The 24,271-nt window shown below is 41.7% G+C and overlaps 2 protein-coding genes across 2 annotated transcripts; one reads left to right on the forward strand and one right to left on the reverse strand.

The window, feature by feature from the left end:
- Positions 1-180: 180 nt before the first annotated feature.
- mpdu1b (mannose-P-dolichol utilization defect 1b) lies at positions 181-16,552 on the reverse strand. The gene is made up of 7 exons (XM_063187395.1): positions 16,350-16,552; positions 15,244-15,309; positions 14,941-15,073; positions 13,543-13,628; positions 11,026-11,144; positions 9,895-10,005; positions 181-1,711 (listed from the first exon to the last, which is right to left on the reverse strand). The coding sequence occupies exons 1-7, from the start codon at positions 16,462-16,464 to the stop codon at positions 1,586-1,588; spliced, it is 756 nt and encodes a 251-aa protein (XP_063043465.1). The 5' UTR covers positions 16,465-16,552; the 3' UTR covers positions 181-1,585.
- Positions 16,553-16,643: 91 nt separating this feature from the next.
- Positions 16,644-23,273, forward strand: mblac1 (metallo-beta-lactamase domain containing 1). The gene is made up of 2 exons (XM_063186980.1): positions 16,644-17,188; positions 20,982-23,273. The coding sequence occupies exons 1-2, from the start codon at positions 16,769-16,771 to the stop codon at positions 21,228-21,230; spliced, it is 669 nt and encodes a 222-aa protein (XP_063043050.1). The 5' UTR covers positions 16,644-16,768; the 3' UTR covers positions 21,231-23,273.
- The last annotated feature ends 998 nt before the right edge of the window (positions 23,274-24,271 follow it).

Below are 24,271 nucleotides of genomic sequence, written 5' to 3' on the forward strand. Positions count from 1 at the left end.
TTGCCACTCTGTGTCTATAGAACGTGATTACATGACTTGTAAGTTGTAGCTGGTCGTAGTATTTATTTATTCATGTTAATCACCCTTTCCCTCCCATAGTGGAAATGATGTCCCACACCCACAGCCACTGGCCCGCATCTTTACTGCCCTCTAGTGACTTCAATGGAACACGACAAGAAGAAAAGCGTTACTCCCTTTATTGCACTTTGCAAGCGAGGGGCGCCATATAAACCCACTGGTCTACAGGAAGTCAACTTGCCCCGTGTCTGAACAGCCAGAAACGAAAGTACAGTTGCGTCTCAAATTCTCACAAGAATTCACAAATGAAAGCCAAACTGCAAATGTTGTCAGGGTTCAGAAACCACCATGAGACATACAGTACATCTCAGCTAAAATGCACCTTATGGGTACAAACTCAGAATAAAGATTTTCACAAAAAAGTATAGGAAAAGAGGGAAACGATTACAGTATAATTCTAACAGAATACATTTACATATCAACCTTTTGTAATGATATCAGACATGACTGACTGTAGAGACGTCGATGAAACATCTGAACAGTTAGAGTATGCTCACAGTATCACCACTGTTAACATCGACCTTATGCACATAGTCAAACTGCTTACATTTACAGTGTGCATTCACTGCCAATATTTCCAGCTTGTACCATTTTGCATGCAAAAAAACCATGTGAATCAGGGAATGGAAGTGGGTTACACGACTACCCAAGTACCCTTCTGATTCCCTGAGTTAAACAATAACAACTCTTTGAAAGAACAGAAAAATAATCGCAACAGAAAAGGAAATCAGACGGCAGATGGAATGAAGAGTGAAAGGGGTCTTCAATTGGTCATTGGTTAGGGTCAGACAGTAATACGTCTGTCTTTCGAGTGCCAGTGCAGGAGTGGTACAGTATATTTCTTGCGCTCCTTATAAGTCAGAGTGCATGCAAAGATCCCCTAAACTGATTTTTCTAAAACAACAATCTCTCATGGTGATGGAATAAAGACTGAGTCCAAAAGAGTCACTCACTGAGTACATAACACACTACTGTGGGTTAAACACTTGTAGTCCTCTTCCCTCTAAAAAAGAGCTGCTTTGGACCAACTTCATGAGGCAATAAGGTGACATGAATGGGTGGTGCCATGTTGGTTTACCTTCAGTGCCGAAAATATCACAGCAGCAAGTTGCCTTAATGTGTTTCAACATTTCTGATGTGGGTTTTCATTTTTCTTTTTTTATAAAGGGCTTTTGTGTCTATTTTTACTGATATGACAGTCGAGAGAGTGGGAGAGAGAGGATGGGGTAGGGTTGGGAAATGACCCAGGCCGGACTCAAACCCGGGTCTCCATGGGCATGCAAGCCCATAAGTGGGGGGCTTAGCGCACTGCGCCACAGTGCCCCCCAATATGTTATTTTTTTTTAAAGTTGGTTTTAAGCAGTTCTTCTTAGAGTATAGTGCCCTGTGTCTTGAACATTTCGGATTCCGCCACAACAGCATGAAGGATTTGGACAGCTGGTCAGACTCATCAGTGAGATCGTAATCAAGGAAATCAAATGTGCTTAGTGTCTCTGTCTTGGCTTCACTACTCGGCCTTCTTCTTCAGAGCGTGTGGGCCGCTGTTCCAGTAGTACAGGACCTGCGCAGCGATGACGCCGTTACAGCTGGAGGAGATGACGTATGTTAGAGCCATCAGAGAGTCCCCTGTTTCCTGCAGAGAGAGGAAGAGACACTTAACACTTTACTTTACACTAACATTTAGCTGACACTTTATCAAAAGCAACTTACGGTCATTCTAGGTGTAGTACATGTAATGGTTACAGTCCCCGGAGCAATGCGGGATCAAGGGCACTGAAGCCTTGTTCCAAGGTAGGGAGAGGTAATGGTGGGATTCGAACTTGAAACCCTCTGAACTTAAGTCCAACGCCTAAGCACTGTACCACGGTCTCCAGACTGATGAGACCACTTTCCATCATTGATGACAAAGTCGCATTAAAAGGTACACTGTGTAGGAAATGTATGAAAAGTGAATGTATGAAAAGTGCAATTTTTCCAGTCATAATGAATACTTAGAATTTGATGGTGGTGGTAAGTATTCATAAAAAAGGTAACATTAATGAATGGGTAGCCTGAATTCTGGAAATAAACAACTAAAAATCTTACACAGTGTAACATTAAGACGCTTCCTTCAAGGGGGCAAAGGGCAAAGGGCATGGGTAAGCAGTAAGGTAGGTTAGTCAGGCTTGTAACCCACGGGTTGCTGTTTCGATTCCTGACACCAGAAAGTCAAAGAATGCGCGCACATCAGTGGCACAGGTGCTGGACCAAACGTAAGATAACTGAAAAGAAAATAAAGGTCCGCAACACTGTTAAATGCTCCCAAATATTTAATGGCACGACGTTTCGGACTAACCGTCCTTCATCACAGTGCAACACAGAACAGGTGTAAAGGGTGTGGTATATATGGGTGGTTGACGTTTAAGGGCGTAACGCCAAAAAAAAATAAAAAAGTTTTTCCAATTCCTTAAAAATTTGATGGAAAAAAATTGGAAAAAATAAAGCACTTAGTTTTCTGTGGAATTTCACCTACTTTTTGCCATTTTTGGGAAAATGTGTCCTGCATCATCACATTGCATAGGCATGTCACACCGCAGGAAAATGAAGTCACACCACAGGAAATTCACTGCATTATGGCCATTTTAATCCTTTTGTATACATGACTGACATCTGAGCTCATGCTAACTTGATAATGATATTGTGTTTAATCTCAATTATGTGTTTTCATTTATAACAAAGTTTTTTCTTCTATAAGAGCAGTCACACCACAGGACACCATAAAATGAACCTAAGCATTGCGTGACAGAAACATTGCAATATGAAGACATATTAAGAGGTTAATAGTCGCCTTAAGCTTCCACAGCACTCTCCAATAACTGAGGTACTGACTGGTTAGGAGCCAGTCTTTAAGACCCTTGTAGTTGGCCTTGCAGCTGCCCGTTATATTCCAGGTGTTACAGTCACACAGCAGGATATGACATATAAACCTTTACATAAATCTTAACAAAAATGTTTCTTCTCATCTAAGACTAATATGAAACATAATGTACCACATCTTCTTTATTGACATTTGTTTTTAAGAGGAAAAATAACAGTTTTTGTAGGTTTTTAACCAATGTTACGAAAAACCAAGGCGTCACCTCTCCCACCCATATACATGGCGGGGAGGGGGAGGGGAGTGTCACATACAAAAGTGAAGGGTAAAGGTTGATACATAGTCATACTGTGCTGACTTCGGGGTAAAGCATAGACGTACTGTCAGCGGGGGGTATTCCCAGAGATTTTATGCAAATATAGCGTCTACCCGCACATCTCCCGGCTTTCTGGTAACAAGTGCCAATGTGCCTGCTGAGCTGCCAGTGATCCAATCATCTGGCTGCATCGGCGCACGAGAAATGATGCACATGCTCAGTTGTGAAAAGCCGTTGCTCTCGTGCCGTTATGGACCTACTGCTCTGTCCAAAAAAACGTGAGAAAAGTGGCTTAAAAAGCTTTATTTTGAGTCGTATGACACAACCAAGTAGTCTAGATTGATCAGTTTTTCACGGTGGTTTCAACCATATGGTTTTCACAACCGCTGGGTTCCCTCTCGTCCTATATTCAGTTTCCCCATTGACTCTCATATCTGGTCTCACTAATCGCGAAATAGCACCCCGTAGGCGTCAACAAGATGGCGGCGACTTTCCTGTCTCGATCTAAACTGTCTCTGGTATTCCCTCATAGTCGTCCTGCGTGCGAATGCAGGAAAGGGTGTGGTGTTTTTTTCCCGCCGAGAATTCAACGACGTCGATGACGTCAGTTCACCTCCGTGACAACAGGGGGCGAACTAACTCATTCAGTTGAGCCCAGTCCCTAGAATGAGTCACAAAGCTAGCCAGCTGGCTATCTAAAACGTAATATTCCACTAGTAGCCTACTTTTAAAAGTTGGGGCATAATTAGATGGTACCCCAGGTGAAAAACCCATATACTTAAAGTGTACTTTTTTTGACCGTACTTAGTACAAAGTGTACTATTTTCAGCGATTTAAAGTGCGCTTCATTGCACTATTAGTGCGCTGAAGCACTACTAAAGCAGTACTTCAGCACACTTGCAGCACACTGAGGATGCTAAATTGGCACCGCTTTTGGACAACTTTAAGTGCCCTACAAGCATACTTTTGAAAGTATGCTCCAAACACGCTTTTCATGCATTCGTATGGCATTAAGAGTGTGCTTGAGTACACTTCTATAACATTTTATTGTTACTAGAAGTTCAATAAAAGTATATTAACTTCATGCTTCTTTGGACTACATTGGAACATTTTAAGTCTGTAAAAAGTATATCATATGAAGTATTGTAAATATATAACAGGTATGCTTGAAGTGTATTTACAGTACACTCCCAAGTACATGAAATAATATAAATGTAATATTACAATCCATGCTGGTTCTCAGAGCTTGTACGCTACACACAACCACAGTCAAAGAAGTGTTACAGTATGCGTGCTTAGCATGACTGACATTTACAATCATTGCATTGTTACAGAGATTTCAGGTACACATTTCACTTTCTTTCAATCTTGCTCCTCCTTCCTGCAATTGATCACATGGATTGATGATTAGTAATGACACCAAATTCATTGATTGAACAATTAGTTCCAACTTACCTTCAACCAAGATACTGTGGGAAGTGTGAGCCTATATATACCAGAACATATACGTGACCATCATAATGATGGTGGGAACATGGTCATTTTTTGTGTACCACTTTAAATTTTAAAAACCCCTACAATAAACACAGAATATAACAATGAGTAATATTTTCATGCAAACCAAAAATATTCCTTCAGGATGAATGGCTTTCTGTTTGAGAAATTTACCTCCAAGAACTGCATTGCATGAAAGGACATGCATGATGGTGCATTATGGGTAAATGCACTTTGTGTAAGTGTCACAGGGTGACAATTGAGGCCTAAGCGAACCGAAAACTAGATGTCATTCATTCCCAATGGAGCATCATTCATTCCCACCTGGAGCATGATTAGGATAATGGAGCGCAGGTGAGGAGGATAGAGGTGATTGGTGCACGTGGGTTGGTGAGCAGAGTTTTAAACAGCAAGAAACTAGACTGTGAGGAGGAAGCCGCAAGGAGAGATGACTGCGAGAATGCCATCCTGAGGGGAGAGAGAGGCGAGAGTGGAGCGGCAAGATGGGAGACGTCGGACACCGGTAACCGGACAGAGCCAGGCGAAAGGGACGAGAAGTTGGATGAGAAGTGGACGCGATCCTATGGATCAGAAGGCAAACTGGCAGCTCGGAGAAGAGCGCGACTGGCATAGTGCCCAGAAGGAGTCCGCAATCAGAGTGACGGCCAGGTGAACCTGCCTCGATGGAAAGGGGTGAGATGGACATGCACCCCACCGTGAAGATGAGTGACTCGTATTCGCCTGGTTACTGCGCGCCGTGAGTGCGCCGCTCTCTCTCTCTCTCTCTCTCTCGCTCTCTCTCTCTCTCTTTTCCTCTCGCTCGCACCCAAGACTGCTGAAGACCAACCAGCTATTCCGGGCCTACGCAGAAGAACTCCCATCGCTTCTCATCACCGCCAGCTGCTCCCGATTGAACGTGTGTGCCATGCCCCCGTTGCAGTGTAATTCACCTCGCAACCCCCGCACGGATGGACTTGGTGGCTGGACTGTCCAAGCATTCCATTGGAGACTTCAGACTTGGGCGTGGGTGGGTTCCCCCGTGGGTAATGGACAGAGACAACTAGGCCTACCCCTTTTGACTTTTAATCCAGTGGTGGTAAATAAATAGAACGAAAACTGGAACTTGTGTCTTGGTTTTTGGTGTTGTGCAGTGAACTCCCAGGGTAGTAGTATCAAAGTGGGCGCGGCCAGCAAACGCGCGCCCCACCTGTGACATAAGCACACTTTGAAGATTTTTGGGTGAAGTACAATCATGGTGCACTTAGAAAAAGTGTACTTGCAATATGTTAAAACGATTTACTTTAAAGCGCACTATAGAAAATCACACTTCAAAGACATTTAGGTGAAGTGTAATCATATTGCACTTTAAAAAAGTACAATTGCAATATGTTATTAAAAAATACACTTTTAGTAAGTTCACTATTAGAACACTATTAGTATATTCCTCTAAATACACTTTAGCCAAACATCTTTTAAGTCCACTTGAAGTATGGTTCGCTAAGTGTACTTTCTTTGAGAGCAACTTAATTACATCTAATTTTAAGTACACTTTAAATAAGCATATTGTAAACATACTTTTTCTTAGCACAAAAAGCACGAGTGCACTTTTAACATGCTAAGTACACTTCAGTCATGCTTTTATTGTACTAAATTGAACCACTTTTTCACCTGGGACAACATCAGTTTCTTTTTAGTCAAGTAGTACATGAGATTAAATGCCAAACAAACGCTGTTTTAAAAGACAATAGACAGCCTGAATGACCATTCACACCTGGGGCCTAGTAGTAGCTAGCCAGCTAAATCAGTTATTACAAACTCAAAGCAGGGGGTGTTCACTCAGTTCTAGTTCTTAGTTCTATGGCAGATTTAGAGCTGAAGGGGCAGTTCCACCCTTATCCACGTGGTGGCCCGAAGACCAGAATGAATGGAGTCCTATGGAGCAAAACCCCTCATGGTGCCTTTATCTCAGTATATGATTTTTTCTCGTGTAATTCGGATGTTGCTTTCGAAAGACTATATATAAATACCTCCGGCTGAGTTTTAGATCTTTTGAGCCATGCATATGCTTAAAAAGTTATTTTAAGTGTCTATGACGTCACATCCTTAGCAAAATGCTAGCGAGTAGTGAGCAACAAAAACGCCTCCTGTAACAAATCAAACGGACATATGTGCTTTTTTATTATACTGTTGAGTGAAACCTTTATTGAAATCTTCAGAACGACATTCCAATCTGAGCTTTGTTGATGAGACCTGGGTGAAAATTAAGATTTTTAGCATTTAGCTCCATTGGGTTCCATGCATTCTGGTCTCCGATGCGCGACTAGTGGAGAACTCATTGGAACTGCAGCCAAAAACTATAGAACTAATACAAACTAATACAAACAACTGATACAATGGGGCTTAAAGCGATGGTTCGGAGTAGAATCACCCTAATGCCATTTGAACCGTGACACCTATCCACCTTTACACCCGAAGTGTTTTCTGCCGCAGGCTTACATCAACAGAGTTGCCGTGTTATTCGATGTTTATTCCGGTTAGCTTGACTCAAGCGCATATGGATAATGGGCACCGTCTCCAAACTTTCCCCACAAAAATAACATGTCATGACACCAAACTTCTGCAGTAGCACAAATATGGTCTGTACTCACGAAACGAAGCATTTGGAAGTTTGGAAATAGTCCAGGAGTTTATTATTATCAACACAAGCCGAATAGCTTCTCTGCTGCTAAAGCTGCGCCAACGTTACTTCCGTCATCTAAGACAAGCATGTAAGAGTCCTCAACGAAGCTCATAATATGCACAATGAAAAGTGAATTCAGCATCAGTATTGATAACGAAAATCCTTGTCTAATTGATAGTAGGTAAGATTTGAAATATCTTTTAAGTATTGCCTTGAAAATATAAGCCTTAATCACAATTCAGTGAAAACTTTTTTAACACTCTCGTCTGGAAGTTTGTTGAAGACTTTTACGGGCTTGTCTCATATGACGGAAGTAACGTTGGCACAGCTTTAGCAGCAGAGAAGCTATTCAGCTTGTGTTGATAATACTAAACTCCTGGACTATTTCCAAACTTCCAAATGCTTCGTTTCGTGAGTACAGACCATATTTGTGCTACTGCAGAAGTTTGGTGTAATGACATGTTATTTTTGTGGGGAAAGTTTGGAGACGGTGCCCAGTATCCATATGCGCTTGAGTCAAGCTAACCGGAATAAACATCGAATAACACGGCAACTCTGTTGATGTAAGTCTGCGGCAGAAAACACTTCGGGTGTAAAGGTGGATGGGTGTCACGGTTCAAATGGCATTAGGGTGATTCTACTCCGAACCATCGCTTTAATAGCGAGTGGCAAGGCTATTCTATAAGGGCTGTGATTCTACCACTAACAAAGATGCTTCTTGCTACTAATTGTAAAAGTTGTGGTGTAATTAGACATGAATGATAGCATACAAATTCTGTCTTTATTCACGTTTTACCGTTCAGGTGGTTAAAATGCCAAACAAAAGCCATTTTTAAATACAATAGATACATCTAATGGCCATATTAACAGCTAGCTTAGCAACGGTCAGCCAAACCCATTCAAACTGTACAGGACATTAGCGAACCCTGTTTTAGGAGCGAGCTGCCACACTACAAACGAACAAAGAGGCTTCTTTGCTACTACCATACTACAAACTTATATAATTTTCATGATGGCCTTTTATGGATATTTTTAATTGTTTTTTTGGGAATTGTACTACTGAAATAAAACACTGTTTCTCTTCTCCCTGTCAAGTAAACTCCAGTGATTTCCTGCCAAGTCAACCGCATCGTGTTTTTCCTTTTCCTTATTCAAACCTCCGCGGTAGGGTAGAAGAATAGAACACCACTGACCTATCAGGGCCAAGTACTCACTGAACTGCTGCAAGCACATTGACCAATCACAGTCCAAGAGCATAGCGTCAGCTCACAGACATTTCAGCCTGGGAGAACCATGCGTGTACCGCAACGAGGGGTTGTTTTATCGCTGCACAGGGGGGCGTGGTGGCTACTTTTCTGTACTGCACCTCAGTTGAGGTGCTACTGTAAATCCCCCTTAAGCTATATACAAAGTGGGCACCAATCCCAAAACCGTATGTATAATCAGCTACAAAGGGGCTGAACAATATTTACACATATTTACATCCAAAGTCATCATAAATATAATAATTCATCAATGGGTCTAAAACAGATCCCCAATCATATGGCCTAAATAATAGCTACCATAAAAACACCTTGTAGGTATACAGGTAGATTACAGTGTAATGTAGGCCTACATCATCATGTGCTAGATCATCACATCCCATAAGCATACACATGTTCAGTAAAAAGGGTAGTCATGGGGAAACATATAGCTGAGAATCAAACACATTAGGATACATGTAGAAGACACATACATGACAACCATACTACAGCATAGGCCTAGCCCTACAAAAATGGTTTAATGTCAAATGTCAATTCCTAACACCACCAGGTGGGATGGGGGGAAGGATCAACGAGCACTATCCCCATTTGGCTGCCCGTGGGCACGGTTGAGGCATAAATGTAAATTCACAGTGCACTGTGTGCTGTGTAACACTCACAACGGGACTAACTTTCACTTAAAACATACAGTATATTGATGATGTCATGATATCAATAATGCTAAACGGAACAAAATTATTGAAGGGAGATTCAGGACACCACTCGTTTGTCATTTACATTTGACCACGGCATAGAATAACATAACCCTGAATAACATCATCATACATTTTGATGAGTAGTCATGATAACAGACACGTTGCAATGTTTCTGGTAAGATTCTAACACAACACATAGTTTTTCTTTGCCTGGGTGTTACATTTAAAATGTATATTTGCCTGATGAAGATTTAGGAGGATTGAAACGTTGCTTGTTTTCATTCATTTTAATAAAGATTATTTTTTCTGAGCTCATTAGCTCATTTAAAACTAACTAAACTAACTAAACAGTCAGTGTGGTTACCAACAACCATGTAATCAAATGATACTGTGATCAAAACAGGCTTGATACAGTGCATCTGTAGCTACAGTAAATCTGGGCAAGTATTATGAAGTCAGACTAGGCCATCAGCTAAAGAGAAATGATCAGACAGTGGCTAAAGGGCATTGTGTACCTGTATAGAAGTGAAGATCCTGGCCAGGGATCCAGCGAAGAGCAAGAAGACCGATATGGCAGACAGCTGCCCCGTGTGGCCGTTGCTGTAGTTTGTTCCTGCCTGGATCAACTGGAAGACAGAACAAAGAGTCCCGGTTGAAGTCTTAATTTACAATTCATCAATTCATCCGAAACATTAGCCAGACAAATGGGTTTGATTAACAGCATATTGGAAACAACCAAAGCAAATATTAGAAATATGATTAAATAAAATCCAAACATTAACAGGAACTAAGCAGCCATCAACCTGGTTTCATATAATTACATGAAATAAACACAGCCCCTTAGAATATAAAATCTGTGACAAGTTCATGGATTTGAGCTCATGGAAGTACTTTCTACATGTTCACACAGCTCTTTGTGAAATATGTCATCAGAAACGTGACAAACCTCCACTCAGTCGATACCAAATTCTTCCACAACAAAAGAACAATACAGCAATGTAAGGTGTACTCAGACCAAAACAATCCCTAACCCTAGCCTGTCAGTGGGACCATCCGTGGGTCCATCATGGAATCTAGAACAAATCCGTGAATTTGCCAGATTTTGTGCTCCAAGGGGACATGTTCATTTCACAGAATTCTGTGAGTTCTATGTACTCCACCCAAAGATTTTGGCTCCACACATCGTCTGGCAAAAGCCTCGAGCTCGGTTCTCTCAATGTTTAGCCAATCAGCAAACAGCTGAGAGTGGTGACGCAGAACTCACCCGCAAAGTCTGTTACTGATTGGTTAAGGTAACTATATTCACACTTTTGTTTTGTTATTCGTATGCTTTTGTGACGCTATATCGTAACAGTCATGCTAATAAAGCACAATATGGGTTTTAATTTGAATTCGGAACGCCAATGAATTAAAATGGCAGAGTATCTCCCACCCTCCACAGAGACTGATTCCTCTTGGCTTTTGCCAGACTGTTTGACGCTTTCGCCCGGGCTAGTTGAAACCATTTTAACACCTAAAATAGGCATAAACAAACAGTAACAAAGTGTGTGTGTGTGTGTGTGTGTGTGTGTGTGTGTGTGTGTGTGTGTGTGTGTGTGTGTGTGTGTGTGTGTGTGTGTGTGTGTGTGTGTGTGTGTGAGACTCACCCTCCCAATGATGATGGCAGGCATGTTTGAAGCTTGCATGGTGGTGACCACAGACATGGGGGTCATTGGAGAGACGAGGACGGACACCAGAGCAAAGTAGATGATCAGGAACATCAAGCCTGCCACAGACAAAAAGGGAAAATTCAAATGAAAAAGATTTATTTCATAGGTACCGTGCAAATATTCGCATTTGAACATTTATCAATGTAAACAGTACTGTAGGTAAATAGCTATTCTACATCTGTAGCCCAAACATAAATACAAACACAAACACAAACAACACATACAAAACACACATATTAAAACAAAGTAAAATACAGTGCCCTCCATAATTATTGGCACCCCTGGTTGAGATGTGTTTTTTAGCTTCCAATTATTTTATTTTTTTTCTAAACAATATGGGACTTTAATGGAAAAAAAGAGAAAAATCCAACCTTCAATACAAGTGCATTTATTCAGTGGGGAAAAAATCCCACATAAAGAAATAATTATTCGACATCAAATAATGTGTGTCACAATTATTAGCACCCCTGGTGTTAATATTTTGTACAACCCCCTTTTGCCAACAAAACAGCACCTAATCTTCTCCTATAATGTTTCACAAGATGGGAAAAGACAGAAAGAGGGATCTTCAGCCATTCCTCTTTGCAGAATCTCTCTAAATCATCCAGAGACCTGGGTCCTCTACTCTGTACTCTCCTCTTCAGCTCACCCCACAGGTTCTCAATGGGGTTGAGGTCTGGGGACTGAGATGGCCATGGGAGGAGCTTGATTTTGTGTCTGGTGAACCATTTCTGTGTAGATTTGGCCATATATTTAGGGTAATTGTCTTGCTGAAAGACCCAGTGACGACCCATCTTCAGCTTTCGGGCAGAGGGCAACAGATTTTGATTTAAAATGTCCTGGTATTTCAAAGCATTCATGATGCCATGCACCCTAACAAGGTTCTCAGGGCCTTTGGAAGCGAAACAGCCCCACAGCATCACTGACCCACCCCCATACTTCACAGTGGGTATGAGGTGCTTTTCAGCATGCGCATCTTTCGTGGCACGCCAGACCCACTTAGAGTGTTTGTTGCCAAAAAGCTCAATCTTGGTCTCATCTGACCAAAGCACACGGTCCCAGTTGAAGCCCCAATACCGCTTGGCGAACTCCAGACGTTTGCGTTTATGATTGTGAGTGAGGAAAGGTTTTCTCCGTGCATGCCTCCCAAACAGCTTGTTGGCGTGTAGACAGCGCCTGATGGTTGATTTGGAGACTTTGTGACCCCAGGATGCTACCATTTGTTGTAATTCTGTAACAGTAAGCTTTGGAGATCTTTTGATTTCTCTTACCATCCTCCTCACTGTGCGTGGTGGCAAAATAAATTCGGGTCCTCGTCCAGGCTTGTTTACCACTGTTCCAGTTGTTTTGAACTTCTTAATTATTCCTCTCACAGTGGATATGGGCAGCTGCAGTTGAGTGGCAATCTTCTTGTAGCCTCTGCCTGACCTGTGAAGGTCGACGCACATCTGCCTCACTTGTATGCTGTGTTCCTTTGTCTTTCCCATGTTTAAGAGTGGATAAGAGAAATGGCCTCGTGTCACGTCATATTTATACCCCAGGGAAGCAGGAAGTGATGAATTACTAATTAAATGTTCCTACATACTCTGGTAAACTTTGTAAACTACTGTAGAAATGACAGAAATGCTTCAATTATATTTATTTCCTGGGAATTGTTAAGGGTGCCAATAATTGTGGAACAGGTGATTTAATGAAAAATAATTCTTTTTTAGTCAGGGATTTTTTTATTTTCTTACAATTCATTTGAGTTGAAGGCTACATTTTCCTACAATTTTCAGTGTGACAGTATTCTTCTGCAATAAACACTGAATTTATTTTAAGGCTTTTAACACATCTCAACCAGGGGTGCCAATAATTGTGGAGGGCACTGTACATGAAACTAGAAATGCACTCAGAGAGTGCAGACCTCCGCCGAGGAAGACTATGTAACACCCTATAAGTTGAAGTCTTTCTGCCTTCTTTTTGTGGAGTTCGTGATCCGGACCACCACCAACATTTCAGGAATCAGTTGTTCCTTTGGTCATTTAACAACTCCACAAAGTGTCATCCAAGTCTGTGCATAACTTTTTGAGTTATACTGCTGACAAACAGACAGACAAACAGGCAAACAAACAGACAGACAGACAGACCTTGGCGGAGGTAATGAAACTTGATGACAAACTTGAATGAATGACAAAGTCAATAAACATTCACTTTTTTATACAATATTTACATCTTAATGATAAACAGTAAATACATGTGACAGTCATCATGAGACTGCAATCACTGATTTTCTAAGAGTGTTAAAACAGGTATGCGGGGGGAAAAAGCGAATTTGAATGTATTGGAATTGAAAAGCATACAGGTTTGGATGTAGTTTAACGCATGAAAGGAAAAAAGAAACATCTCCAGACATGCACCAGTAATCTACCATATGTTAAAAAAAATCAGTGTTTGGGGTATTAAGGATTTTACCTTTGAATGTTTTCCCACCATAGTGCTGAATGAGGAATCCAATGGCAACTGTCTGTAACATGAGGAATAAGGCCTCACCCCAAGCACTGTGGAGAACACAGAACACACACACAGGACCACAGTGGTTAAACTGGCTCTGAAAAGATGTTGCAGCACACAGTGTAGCAAAAACATCTGGAGCACGGAGCACTGGAGACAGAGTTCACCATTCTGATTCACATATTCCGATCTACATATTCTTGAATGACTAAGTCATAAGCCACACCATAACTGACTGAATTTGGCAATACATTTGGGCTTGATGTTAGATGCATGTGATGTGTGTTTGGCGCCATCCGCAGGTGACTCAAATCACTGTCACAGTCACTGCACACGCGCACACACACGCGCACACACACACACGCGCGCACACACACGCGCACACACACGCACACACACACACACACACACACACACACACACACACACACACACACACACACACACGGTCATTGCAAACCTAACCCAAGCACGTCTGTGGGGACAGGTAGCTAAGCATATAAGTACATACTGTACATGTAAACGTGCAAAGCTATGAGATGCCCATCTTTTCAGCACTCTGACTTCATAACATCATGATGCGAGCAACCTAAGACCCCAATTATAGTAATGACATCTGTACTGATGACCCATGTCAAAAAACATCTGAAAAGCAGTATTGCCCAAGATGAGGGAGTTCATGAGTGAATGTGCCATTGGCATGCTGGACACAGGAATGTTCACTACAGCGGTCTCTGTGCAGCTGCACGTCCACTATTGGACGATGGGCCCTTTCATAATTAATTTCCAACAGAGGGCTGCGCGCCAACATTCCAAGAATGGAACGACATATGGAATGGAATGACATGGTCTATGGAACATAATGGGATGGAATGACATGCCATAGGCCACCATAGAACACCTGACCTCTGGGTGAAAGGAGATGTGCAACTTGCTTTGACAGACAAAAACGGTGGACACACCGGATACTGACATGAATGACCCTCAACATGTTCGAAACAATGTCAGTTTGAATGCCAGTTCAGCCCAGTGTATCATGATGGGCCTTTTATTTTGCTGTTCACTCAGGGCGACATGCGTCATCAATGAAAGGGCAAAGTTCTCCTGTTTACATTAGCCGTGATAAGCGACGTAACTGTCCGTTGTCCAATGACTACTGGTATCCTCCACGGTTTACTGTCTATGCCTCTGTACACATGGCTGTCTGCCTTCATGTGCTTTGTTGTTGTTGTTGTTGTTGTTGTTGTTCTCTGTCTTTTGTAATATTGTATGTCTTTTTGATGTTGGGGATGTGCCAGAACAAATTCCTATCAACTGTGGTGACATGGCAATAAACTCATTAAGTCTTGAGTCTTGTACCTGAAGGGGAAGCCTTTTGCAATGCTGTAGGCCATAGTTCCAGTGATGGCCAGAAGCTCCAGCAGGATGGAATTGAAGCTGAGACCCTCTGCACTTTTTGCTCCCATCAGCTTTAGGATCTGTGGTAGCTTTACTGGGGGAAAACAACAGCAACAAAAAAAACATTAGAATATAACATAATAGAAATGCTTTATTGTCATTATAAACCATAGGCTACTGCTGTGGAGTCCATTTTTTTGTCAAATGTGTGTAATGTCTCAGATTGTAATATGTAAAATAGAGGGGGGATGGTAGATGTCTTACCTAGAACTGATCCCAGAATGATCCCAATGCCCAGACCTTTGCTTATAACTATTTTCAGGCATTCAACTGTTGTGGATATAAAACAGAAAGTGTTCACACATTAGCAAAACTCAAGCAGACAGGACAGGTAATGTGTTTCAAACAGGCAAACAACTCAACTGGAGCCACGTCAACACAACACAATTTATCATGGCATTTAAACATAGATCTCTCTCTCTCTCTCTCTCTCTCTCTCTCTCTCTCTCTCTCTCTCTCTCTCTCTCTCTCTCTGTCTCTCTCTCTCTCTCTCTCTCTCTCACTTTAGCACTTACACAGCACTTTCACTGAACATTTTAGAATACTAAGATGTTATAGCTGACACGATGGCTCCATTACACTTCTCCCATAGGCTATATCCCATACATACTTGACACGTTAAGTGGTCAATAATTCATTCTGCATTCCACATACAAAAATGTTAACCAACCGGTACAACCCGAAAGGATAATTGACTGAGGTTCCCTTTTCCTAGTCCTAGAATTTGCGTTTGATTCCTTTTCACGATGTGTTTGTTTAACCTTAATTTAATAACATCTATTCTATATGGAGTGGAGGACGGAGAACTTGAAGTCAACCTGAATCAAAATCATGTTGCCAACACCAGGCATGCTGTCAGTGTAGCCTAAAGTCAGACACGTCAGTGGGATTCTCATGTACAGTCATTCAACAGACAGAAACAAACTTGTGTGTATGAACAGAAGTGAGCAAGATCATATCTTGGTTAGACTGGGAATTGCATCCCGATGGTCTCCATCAGTGTCAAATCATAGACTGAAAACGTGTGAAGGAGCTCTAATAGAACCGAGAGCCCTAGGCAGCGCTCGAGCAGCGCTACACTCAAACTACCCAATCAGAGAATGCCCCGACAAGCCAGAGACGCCACTGATATCATGTAAAGGCACAGTAACAACAAAAAGCTTCTTCACATAATTTGGTCATTCATACAGAAAACCACACATCAATCACGCCCGTTTAATTCGGGTATTGGAAGTAATCAAACAAGCAAAACTGACAGCTATATTTTCAGAAAGGAGCTGCTACCCTGGTGGCTTTCGTCGATGTCTTACCGTGCAAAAAATTGAAATTCAGGAAAAATTCGTCATAGCATTTTTCGGGCATGAAATATGTGAGGAGGACATCCTTCAGAGGGTCCATTATTGACGTTGCCTTTTCAATCTCCATTGAAACGAGATGGCTAGTTTCCAACTGTTGTGTGCAGTTGACTTGCAAGGTTACTGATGTTGCTTAGAAAACTGTACCGTGTGGAAACAAAAAAAAACTGAACTCGCAGTTCCGTTTGTCTACAGTTGCATTTCCCCTTTGTGAGCCGTAGGAGGCAGTAAAGCCCACACAATCTCTGTCATCGTAGAAGAAGAGAGGCTATGTTGTGAAGTTTCGCTTCATGCATTTGGATTGACTTGACATTCATTTCATTTTTTTTTTATTTCACACAAGGTGATGTGTGTAGACAAGGTGTGTTACTGCAATGGATTTGACTTCCGAAAAGCCCACCACAGACGTGCGTAAAAGCGTAATTACAGATGGCCCAGACATAGCTGGTGAGCCTTATTGCATTTCAGTGCTGAAGGAGGGATACTGTCTGGTACAACCAGACGGGAGTGCTCGAGCAGACGGCACGATATCTCTATTAACCGGACCAAAGACTATTTTGGTAGATACGGGGGGCGCGTGGGATCGTGATTTTCTTCTTGCACAGCTGGAGACAAGAGGGCTGAAGCCTCGGGACATCAATATTGTTGTCGGTACCCACGGCCACTCGGACCACGTGGGCAATCTGGGTCTGTTCCCAGATGCCCTGATGGTGGTAGGATGTGACATCAATCAAGGGGATTTGTATCTTCCAAACGAGCTCGCAACAGGGCAGCCATATCCCATTGATGACCACGTAAGTGCATTAAGTAGAATATTAAAAGTACAAGTAGAATAGTTTTTCTGGTGTAGTGCATGTGTCATAGAAGCATTTTCAAGGTAGGCCTAAAACACCTGAGTCAACTTTGTGGTTTGGCTACAATATACAAAAATTCATAATGATTTATTGATTACAAGGATGAAGTCAAAGATTTTAGCACATGCATAGCATAACATGCACTGCCCATGCACACCCACCTGTACAGAGCAAAGGTGTGTGTGTGTGTGTGTGAGAGAGAGAGAGAGAGAGAGAGAGAGAGAGAGAGAGAGAGAGAGAGAGAGAGAGAGAGAGAGAGAGAGAGAGAGAGAGAGAGAGACGTGAAAGCCCAACTGGGAAACTCAAACTCCCATTGTCATTGTGACAACTCACTCAAGTGCACATTGCACACAACACAATTGCATTTATGCCTCACCCGTGCAATGGGTCAGCCCCTAGTGGTGCCCCAAGGGAGAAGTGTGGCGGGACGGTACCATGCTCAGGGTACCTCAGTCATGGAGGAGCATGGGGAGGGTCAGGAGTCGAACCGGCAACCTTTGGGTCTGTGTGTGTGTATGTTTGCAAATGGGTGGGAGACGTGACGCCTTGTTTTTTCGTAACATTGGTTAAAAACCTACAAAACTGTTATTTTTCATTTAAAAAACAAATGTCAATGAAAGAAAATGTGGTCCATTATGTTTCATATTAGTCTTAGATGAGAAGAAACATTTTTGTTGAGATTTATGTAAAGGTTTATATGTCAAATATCCTGTGGTGTGACTGTAACATTAATGAAACCTGGAATATAATATATATATAAATTAACCAACAACATTTTGAATTATGTATGAAGTATTTGGCATGATTGCATAAATGTTAACTTCATATTAAGATATGTGAATGTGAAAAAAACTCAAGACAGTAATATTAACTACAAGTTCAATTTCGTAACACAAATTGCGTCCTGTGGGGTGACATGTATGTCAATGTTTGTGAATGGGCAGCTGCAAGGCCAACTACAAGGGTCTTAAAGACTGGCTCCTAACCAGTCAGTACCTCAGTTATTGGAGAGTGCTGTGGAAGTTTAAGGTGACTCTTAACCTCTTATGTCTTCATATTGCAATCTTTCTGTCACGCAATGCTTAGGTTCATTTTATGGTGTCCTGTGGTGTGACCGCTCTTATAGGAGGAAAAAAAGTTTTTTATGAATGAAAACACATATTAAAATTAAACACAATATCATTATCAAGTTAGCATGAGCTCAGATGTCAGTCATGTATACAAAAGGATTAAATGGCCATAATGCAGTGAATTCTCTGTGGTGTGACTCCATTTTCCTGCGGTGTGACATGCCTATGCAATGTGTTGATGCAGGACACATTTTCCCAAAAATGGCAAAAATAAGGTGAAATTCCACAGACCACTAAGTGCTTTATTTTTTTCTATTTTTTTCCAATTTTTATCCATCATTTTTTTCAGGAATTTGACAAACTTTTTTTTTTTTTTTTGCGTTACGCCCTTAAACGTCAACCACCCAATTAAAGGGATAGTGATTTAACAAATGTAGGATGGACAATTGTGATTTGGTAAGACCTCAAACTTGTATCGAGATATGCACATAAATTAAAGGGGTCTACTTTATTTGTAAATAATGGAATGACTTGATGGGGGAGGATAACAGGCTGTTCAAGCATTATTGTATAGGCTACATACAATGGGGTTAGACAAAATAACCGAGACACCTGTCATTTTACTGTCATTTAGTTCCTCTTGCATCCACAGTTAATCCGGATGGATGTGGTTCATACTTCTTGGTGGTATGCAGGCATTACCTTGAATACTGTGGCTCTTGATGCATCACAAAGACTTGCTGCCTCTCTCAAGGATGCAACCGTTACACACGTACCAAGAATTTCTCTATTTTTAACTCTGACATGTCACCCATAATGTTGTGTGCATTGCAACATTTTGAGCAAAACTGTGCTCTTACCCTGCTAATTGAACCATCACACTTCACTTTAGTGGTGCAATGTGCCATTAATGAAGATTGGCCAACAGGCGGGTCCACTTGAGCCATGAAACTTCCCACACTAAAATGACAGGTGTCTCAGTTATTTTGTCCAACCCCTGTATCTTTGCACAGCAAAGGTGAATTGAAAGGAGAGAGCATTCAATTGACTTTCCTGGTGTTCTTGATCAGGTCAAACTTGAACCAAAACAAAAATAATCCAGATTTAGCAGAGTTAAAGCTGATTTATGCAGTTGGCTGGGCAGAGACAGTAGTTCTCCCCATAAACACACACATAGGCATTTTCCATATTAAAATATGCTTAACCACCCATCCTTATGTAGAGATCAATTTGTGGTACTTCAAAAGGAAAAACGTTTATTGCACACTGGTTTGACTTTATGCTCTTTTATTCAGAGTGAACAACGCGTTTCGCCTCTGTGCGTCATCAGGATCACTCAGGCATTGCCTGAGATCAGTCAGGTGTGGCTTAATATCATCACATCACAAGATCTTTCTTTAAAGTCATAACATTTTTAGATGCAAAGAATAATAACACATAGAAGTATACAATAGAAAACAGAGCATTATCATCCAGTGTATACAACATTATAAAAAACACCAGTAAGTGCTATAATCCAATACATGTATTCCCTAATAAACAAATGAGAATCTATGAACACAATACACATATTTACAAATATTAATTTACAAAAAGCAGCTTAGTCCTGTGTCTCATTCAGTCCCCCAGGTTCTATCGTTGATAATTCATTGATTCAGTTGGTTTCCCTCCTTAGAAGCTGTTAGACTCAGTTGGCCCCTCTAGGACTTGGTGCCACCTTTTTAATGCCAACAAACCTAAGGGAGGCAGCAGAGCCATCACTCCGGTTCCTGTAATGTCGGGTAATCAAAATTGCGTAATCAAAATTGCCATTTATGATAGCTGCCTTGCCACAGGACCTAAGTTGTTTTTTGTAAATTAATATTTGTAAATATGTGTATAGTGTAAATAGACTGTCACTTAGTTTTTAGGGAATAGTATTGGATTATAGCACTTACTGTTTTTTTTTTATAATTTTGTATACACTGGATGATAATGCTCTGTTTTTCTATTGTATATACTTCTATGTATTATTATTCTTTGCATCTAACAAGGTTATGACTTTAAGGAAAGAGCTTGTGACGTGATGATATTAAGCCACACCTGACTGATCTCAGGTAATGCCTGAGCGAGCCTGATGACGCGTTGTTCGCGTTGTTCGCTCTGAATAAAAGAGCATAAAGTCAAACAAGTGTGCAGTAAACTTTTTCCTTTTGAAGTATTGCATGCTCCTGTGTTTACCAGCACCTAGAAGCTGTGCATGGATCTTTGAACTTTTGCATCAATTTGTGGTGTTCAGTTTACTTTCTGTGGTAATGGTAATTGTATGGCAGGGGTGAGGAACCTATGAACGTTCCGAGGGCTGTTTACGACCCTTCAGGTCGTCTTATCTAGTTCCTGATATAATTTTTATGTTATGCAGTTTCACATGAAATATGACACGGTTTGTAGAGAAATCTTTCAGGGGACCTTCTGAAGGTGGGGTCTGTTGTAAAGGTGGCCTCCTTCAATATAGGCCTAAAGTGCATGAGGAAATCCTCCTGGTTTGTGTTCAGATTACGGTCCTTGGAGGACTTTTTAAAATTTGAAGTGGCCCCTCTAATGAAAACGGTTCCCCACCTCTGATTTATGGTCATCACTGCATTTGTCAATCGCTCTCCCTCCTTTCTCCTTTCTCTCAACAGGTGTCAGTAATTCCCACACCGGGCCACACAGGGCGGGACGTGAGCGTGCTGGTGAGGGGAACCTCCATGGGCGTGGTGATGGTTGCAGGTGACTTGTTTGAGTGTTGCGCCGACGAGGATTCCTGGCGTGAGCTGAGCGAGAACCCCGAGGTCCAGGAGATTAGCCGGCGGGCGGCTATCCAGACAGCGGACGTTATCATCCCCGGACATGGACCCATGTTCAGAGTGCACAAGGACTCCACCAACTGATAATGATGCTGCTGCCCAGCTATGTTGACAGCCTCTGGTTTAGTTAGTGACTGACATTCTTTATCAGTGTTTTTATGATTGTTAACAGTTAACATTGCTATCCTTTGCAGTGTTTCAGGCAGCACATTTGTTTTGTCAAGGTGGGTAGGGACTGGGAGCAGCCCATACCAGAGACATGTGACTTTCAAACACTGGAAAGATGATATGAAACCCCTCAACAACGAGTAGCTTATTTCTTTGGCAAATCAAGTTCTAACTACCCAAGTTTCTGAATAGATTAAAAAAAAATCTTTTCAGGTGACCTAGAGCAGTCACGGTAGTAGTTGTTGATGTCAAGATGGCCGCCCTAACTATAACTGAATGTCTATGTAATGAGGAGTAAATTGCATTGGAAGTGTTATTGGGGCCTACGCACACCGGTTCCGCCAAAGTGCAGCGCACTGCTCTGCCAACCATAGGCGTGCACAGATAGAGACTAGGTGGTGCTAAAGCACTGCCCCCTTTGCTCTAATGAATAAAAATCACTTTTTTGAAGAAAAAAAGTTTTTTGTTGATGTTGACATAATAATGTATAAATGCTTCACAATCAAATTTATGTGCCGATAATGCCCCAGTATAATCTATAGCCTCTATAGGCAGTCGGAAAATCCACGTGACCCCCACCCTTCAGCACCTGCCCGCCAAAATGTCTGTGCATGCCACGGCTGCCAACGTTTGATTCCACTTTTCTCAGCACAACCCCGCACACCGCCGAAGCTGTCTGCGGATGTCTGAACATTTGTGCCGGTGTGCAGGGTTGTACTGGAAACAGTGTAATCAAACGTTGGCAGAGCAGTGCACCACATTTTGGCGGAACTGGTGTGCAGAGGTCCTAAAGCTTCAGAAATACAGTTTGGGTAGGACTTACGATGAGCTGTGGTTGAAGAAAAGACAAATGTATGGTTTGTAATCAAGTGTGGAAGTGTGAGGAGGAGGAGTATTCCCATCAACTGCCTCTTCTATTGTGAAGCCTTTCTATTCTATTTTTATTCTATCTCTTCCTTACATAATTATGTAATTATGAAGTAAACTGAATAGGGCAGGTGGCAAGAGGAAACAAGTACCAGGCACCGGGTGGTAATACAAGGTCATAAAGTGCAGTAAAATTAACTGAACTGGCTATGCCCATGACATCACACTGTTGAGTAACATGTAGCCAGGGCCAGATTAATGTACAAGCTGGCTGAATATGGCTGCAGCCAAGGGGCAACTACCTACCAGGGGATCCCCAGTTCCCACAAAAGGGAAAAAATCAACAGAATTAGAGAAATCTAACAAGCTGTGGTATTGATAACCTAGTCTGCTGTGTCAGGTAGAGTTTAAATTTTGCTAATTTCTCCTCTTGGGTTGGAATTATGACGCAGTCTATGTTGTTTTGTTACAAAATTTGTTTTCCGAGGGGGCCTACAGCAGCCTGTATCTTAGGGGCCCCAGGCCATCTTAATCTGGCCCTGCAGGCAGCCAACAGGGCAGCTGTTGTTGGATGTCTGCTCACATGGCAATATGATTTATAACTTCATTAGACATTGTTACATATCCAAAGTACCTGTAAAAAAGAGTATTATTACGAGAGACAGGATTTCTTCATTATGCATTAATGCATTCATTATGCATTGGTTGGAGGTAAAGCAAACGTAAAGTAAACGTTACGTAAAATCAGAAGTTTAAAAAAAACGAATGGTATCATCAGTCTTCACATGGTCCTAATGAACACGAACAACTGGTCAAATATCAGCATGGGGCGTAGAGATGGCAGAGGAGGCCATCGGACGTGTGATCTGATGCTGTCAGTATCTGCCCTTTTGACAAGTCTGTCATCATAAATGGAGTAAGAGCTGGAGCAATAAGCTTACTGGCAGCTGTAACTTCCTGATCACCCTTTTCTGTGTCTTAGTTGCATTGCCAAAACAGCAGAGAATACAGAATGTTGAAACACTTTCAATAAAAGCATTTGAAGCAATTCAAGCTTTTGAAGTATCCGTTTATTGGCATAAAACATTACCAAAGAAGATGATTTGATCCCAAAGAAATGTATTAACCTAGCATTGGAACCTTTTTAAACTTGTTGCTGTGCACTAGGTCTACTTAACTTTGTGCTATTTCAAGCCATCATTTGGACGTACATAACCTGAATGGCAATAAATAACTGCAAAAAAATAGAGTGAAGGAGGAGACATTTATCTGCTCTCCCCCATCCTTCTCCATGAGGTACCCTGAGCATGGCACCGTCCCGCCACACTGCCCCTTGCACAGGTGAGGCTTAAATGCAAGTTTGTTATGTGCAGTGCTGGAATGCGGTGTCACAATGACAACCTGAGTTTCCCCAGGTGGGCTTACACTTTAAATGGGCTACACAAGTAAGAAACTGGATATTAATGAGCCAACCTGTTCCAAAATGTAAGAAATACGAAATGACAATCAGTCCACCTGTCTGGGGTTCCACACCAGATGAGACCTTGTGGGGATTCAATAATCACAAAAAAAGTGAGAAAGCTCCCTAGAGCTGCAAGGGGGGAGCTGTAGGCAATGATTTCGAGGCAGCTGGGACCTCAATCACAAAGAAAACTAATTGGTAACAATGCCACAGAGAGGATTGAAACCCTGCATTGTACATACTGTAGGCCCTTTCTTAAGAAGGTGCCTGCAGGCCCACCTGAGGTTTGAAAATGAACACCAGACTGGTTTAGGTAGGTTTTGGATGTGATTCCATTTCAATTCAATTAACAACAAGTACAAAAGTGAAATAAAAGTCAAACAAGGATGAAAGAAATCAAAAGACAAGTACAACCATCAGACATACTGTATAAGCACTTTCTCCAGTGTCGCCTCAGCTTAGAAAAGAACTTATCAGAGCTCTTGACAAAAATCAAGGTGTTTGGCATTAACACAACTCACTGTGTTTGGAGGAAGATATATACTTCCTTTGAACCCAAGAACACACTCAAGTGGCAACATGGTTTCAGGGTGTTTGGCCAAGCTAAGGCACAGGACAGGCATGGGGG

This window comes from Engraulis encrasicolus, chromosome 21 (assembly GCF_034702125.1).
Source record: "Engraulis encrasicolus isolate BLACKSEA-1 chromosome 21, IST_EnEncr_1.0, whole genome shotgun sequence".
Lineage (NCBI taxonomy): Eukaryota > Metazoa > Chordata > Actinopteri > Clupeiformes > Engraulidae > Engraulis > Engraulis encrasicolus.